At 60.9% G+C, this 4287-nt stretch overlaps 1 protein-coding gene across 3 annotated transcripts in view; it reads right to left on the reverse strand.

Annotated features, from left to right (window-relative positions):
* ARHGEF2 (Rho/Rac guanine nucleotide exchange factor 2) overlaps positions 1–4287 on the reverse strand; it is a 63489-nt gene that overhangs the window by 11151 nt on the left and 48051 nt on the right. For 2 of the 3 annotated variants that reach the window (XM_004714683.2, XM_045298410.1), the window contains exons 3-8: positions 2458–2525; positions 2088–2151; positions 1312–1441; positions 1072–1181; positions 810–956; positions 86–336 (exon numbers count right to left, since the gene is read on the reverse strand). In XM_004714683.2, the coding sequence (XP_004714740.1) occupies positions 86–336; positions 810–956; positions 1072–1181; positions 1312–1441; positions 2088–2151; positions 2458–2525 (770 nt within the window). The remainder of the gene's footprint in view (positions 1–85; positions 337–809; positions 957–1071; positions 1182–1311; positions 1442–2087; positions 2152–2457; positions 2526–4287) is intronic. The other variant, XM_045298409.1, reaches the window with a different exon arrangement.

Consider the following 4287-nt stretch of genomic DNA (forward strand, 5'->3'; position numbering starts at 1 on the left):
CCCAGAGAGAGCCTAGAGGCCAAAAACACCCACTCCGGTTGCCCCTCCTCCCATGAACTTCTTGGCAGGCCCTGCCTTTCCCCACCTGACTGATGAGCAGGTCGCCCAAACGATGGATGACGAAGTTCCGGGTGCTGCCGGGGCACAGAGCCTGCCGTCGGCGCTCCAGCAGCTGGCTGAGGAAGCGAGTGTGGATGTCACTGAGCTCATCCACGCAGGGGAACAGGCCCTGGACCACGGCGGGCTCCAGCTGCAGCTCCTCCAGCATCCCCGTGCGGAAGAGCCGGGTCATGATCTTCAGCGTCCGCACGTGGTGCAGCTCCGTCTGGATTAGCTCTGTGGGGCGACGGGACATTGGGCCTCTACCCTGGCTGGACCACCACAGTGGGGGGGGGGGGCTCTCGGCTGGGGCCCCCAGGGGTTTGGGTGAGTGGGCAAAGGACCCCTCCAGGGGAACATTCCACACCATTACGATCTTCAATCATTTTTCTCATCATGTGTGTGTATCGCCACCACATGCTGTCAGCTCTTTCAGGGCGGAAGTCACGTATCTGGCCTCCCCCCAGCCCCCAGCATGCTGCCAGGCAGGGAGGGAACAGGCACCGAGTGAAGACTGAGGATCAGGTAGGTGACGGGAGAGACAGGGGCTGCGCAGACCAGCAGCCCCAAGAGGTGGTGGAGACCAGGTGCCAAAACCCTGGGGGTGCATGCAGGGCTTCCCAGCCAACAGGCCCTGGCGGGAAGGGCGCTGAAAGGTGGGTCCTGGCAGAAGGGTGGGCGAGGACGGTCAGGGCTGGCCCTTGGCTCACCATAGATGACGTCCTGCTGCTTCATCTCCTCCTTCCTGTGCTGCTGCAGGAAGCTGCTGTCCACGGCCAGGCTCCACGAGTCGGCCGCGAAGTCCTTCTCATCCATCTCGAAGTCGCCCATCAGCTCATTGTAGATGACCTCGGCGCCTGGGCATCCGGAAGGGGGGAGGAGCCTGGGTCAAGTTCTCCGGGTCCCTTCTCGGGCCGGCCCCCACCAGCCACTCTTCCCAGCGCTGCCTCAGGCCCTGCCTGGCCCACTGACCTTCATCAATGAGGGACTCCACCGACAGGGTTCTGTTCCGCATGTTGAGGGAGTCCGTAGACTGCGAGAGGATCCGGCGCAGGCCCAGGGGGGACTCATCGTTGAAATGTCTGAAGGGAGAGAAGGCAGCCTGCATCCCCCTGGCCAGAGACCCCATCCCAGATTGAGAGCCAACTCTGAGCTCAGCAGTGGGAAAGGGTAGCCCTCATTGCCCACCCGCGTCCTGGCCCCGGGGCTCACCCAGCAATGTTGGTGGTGGACACACTCTTGGAGAGGGACAAGGACGAGCGGCCTCGGCGGGAGCCCAGCAGGGACTGCCGGAAGCTGTCGGAGGGGTAGATGGCAGAGGTAGGCCGTTCCCGGGTTGTTGCTGTGGGAGAAAGGAGTCAGGGGGAGGCCAGACGGCAGGCGAGCGCCTAACACCAGCGCCCTCCAAGGGCACCAGCCTCCTAGCTCAACAGAAAACGAGGCGCCGTCTCCTTGCCCCAGTAGACACATGGTAACAGGGGTCGGCATAAAGCCGCCTTTTAATGGAGACGGGGAAGGGGCTTTACTTGTGCTTTCTCAGGCCGCAAGCCCATGGGCAAACTGAAGCTCAAAAGGGGATAGAGACTTGTCCCAAGGGGACCGGGCTACATACAGGTGGCAGGGACCGCCACTCTGGCCTTCCTGAGCTAGAACTATGTTCTTTCTGTCACACAGAAGTCTGTCTGAATGGACACCTAACAGCTGCTGCCAATGCTCCCAGAATGCACTGGGAATTGCCGATAATAATATCCGTTGGGTCAGGCCCAGATGACCAGCTGCTCCCAAACCTGCTTGAGCTCTCCTTTCCTGCCTCTCAACCCAAGAATCTGTACCATCTCCCCCATGAAGGCCTCCACCTCCCCCATTCCAACTGAGGCCTGAAGGTGTTGTGGCCAGTAACAGCCTCATGGGGGCAGCAGAGGTTATGGGCTGAATCCCCTGGAGTCCAGGGTCCCCAGTGGGGCTCCCTCCACTCCCCCAGGACTCACTCTTACAGCGAAGAGAAACTGACTGCAAGGCTGTGTTGTTCTTCAGCAAGGCAGCTTTCTGTTGCTGTGAGACAGAGAACAAGAGACACCAAGTACAGCTGTCACTGGAGGGCCACCCCACAAGCAAGAGGGCAGGTGCTAAACTGGGAGCCTGGGTTAAGGGTAGCTGCGCCCAGTGCCCAGGGGGATGGATGTAGCTATAGCAGAAGGCTTGAACCGCCTGGTGGTCTGGGCTGTCTCTCCAGTCAGGGCTGCCCCTCCGTGGGGACAGAGGTTGAGGACCACAGGGTAGGGAATGAAAGGAAAGGCCCACGGGTACTGCGCACTCACTGCCCACTCCCCCAGCCCTCTGCCCTCCCTGCCATCTCACCTTCTGCTTGACCTTGGTACAGTTGGCCAGGGTGTCTTTACAGCGGTTGTGGATAGTCACATTGCAAGCTGGGAGGATGGGTAGAGAGGGTGAAGGGGGGCCGAGTGGCACATGGGGGGTACACCCACCTACCGAAATGCAGACACCCACCTCCCCTTGGCCGCATAAAGACTTGCTGCTGCCCCCTTCCCAGGCATCCTGCCCATGACCACAGCCCAGCTGGCCCCCCCCGCCCCCCCCCTTTCCTCAGAGCATTAGGTGAAGCCCCAGGGGTACAAACACAAGCCAGTCAGGTGGAGGAGGTGATCCTCACCCCAAAGATGCTTTGGGGGAGGAAGGAGTGGCTGGCTCAGAAAAAGCATGAGGTCGTTAGAAAGGGCAGATGGAGGAGAAGGCGGCCCAGGGTGGGCTTGGGAGACAAAGGTGTTTCCTGAACATCCAGTGAATGCTCTTAACCCTGACACCCTTTGAGGCTCAGTCAGCTGCCAGGGACCACAGAGCCAGGGGTAGAGCCGGGGTCTGAACTGGACCTGCCTGTGCTCAAAGACCATGCTTCTTCCCTGCGCCAGGCAACAGCATGTCCTTGACCTCTGGCTCGGCCCAGGCATTTCCAAGTCTGAAGGCTCAGTGGCAGCGGGCCCTGGCCCCCTAAGCCTGCCTGCCTCTGCACTGTTCAGCTCTGCCTGATCCTGAGACCCTGGGAGTTTGTTCCCCAACTCAGGCAAAGCCCCCACCACCACCCGTTTCCCACGCGCTCCATCTGCCTCTCCTCCACCCTCACCCCACCTTGCCCGGGAGGAGGAGAGGCAAGGAGTGCCTGCCTACATAGAGACCACAGGCCAGGCCAGGCAGTCTCCTCCCCTCCCCTCCAGAAGCCCTCAGCCCCAGGCCCTCTCCAGCTTCCCCTCCCCCAGCCAACAACACCGGAAACTCTGCTAACTCCTTCAGACAATGCCCAGCCCCACGCTCACTTCCACAAATACAAGACAAGCAGGGTGGGGCAGGGGGAGGCAGACAGAACCGGAGGCTGGGGGCTGCTCCCACCTCCCCTTCTCCAGCCCCACCACCCAGTGCCTCTGGTCTCTGGATGGAACCTCCACTTTGAACCTCCACTTTCCACCTGCTCTCAAAATAGTGCTGCGCCCCCCTCCTTGTTCCCCTGGCAACAAGCTTCCGGATTGGGGACGTGGTTAGGTCTCCAGAGGGCCCTCCATTGGGGTTCCCCTCCTCACCCTCTTAAGAGCGAGCAGTGTGGAGGTGGGGAGACCTCGCTGGTTCCTTCTGGGGGTTCCGAACCTCAAGTTCCGCAGAGGGATTTAGAAGCTGGAGTTTTTGTGTGCCCCACCCCCACCCCATGCAGGTCACAATACTTTCACTCTTATTCTAATCATCAGCCATAAATTCAGGAGGGGTGGTGTGCCGAGATGATGCTAGAGGGATAGGCATCTACAGGATCAGTGCCCCCCACCCCTAGATAAGCATGGTCACGCTCTGCCGACTGTCAGGAGCCTACCCGACCAGCCAGCCCCTCGGCATGCCCTTTCTTCTCACTGAGCAGTCACACCAGACATTTGAGACACCGGAGGTCCCAGGCTCCATCTCAGTCACCAGAAAGGCAGGGGGGCAAGGGGACCCTGAAGTCCCCACCATCCTGATCTGCCCAGAAAGATGGGCAGAACCAGCTGCAAGGTTGGCAGCTTTCTGCTGCCCCCTGCCCCCCAGTTCCTCCCCCCCACCCCACCCCATTCCTGTTTTCATAGTTGCCCTGACCCTCAGCAGCTGCTCTGGGAGCACAGGGATGCCCAGTGGCCGACAGCTGCAAGGGCAGCC

This window comes from Echinops telfairi, unplaced genomic scaffold, assembly GCF_000313985.2.
Source record: "Echinops telfairi isolate 266 unplaced genomic scaffold, ASM31398v2 ScPeMD7_7425;HRSCAF=8463, whole genome shotgun sequence".
Classification (NCBI taxonomy): domain Eukaryota; kingdom Metazoa; phylum Chordata; class Mammalia; order Afrosoricida; family Tenrecidae; genus Echinops; species Echinops telfairi.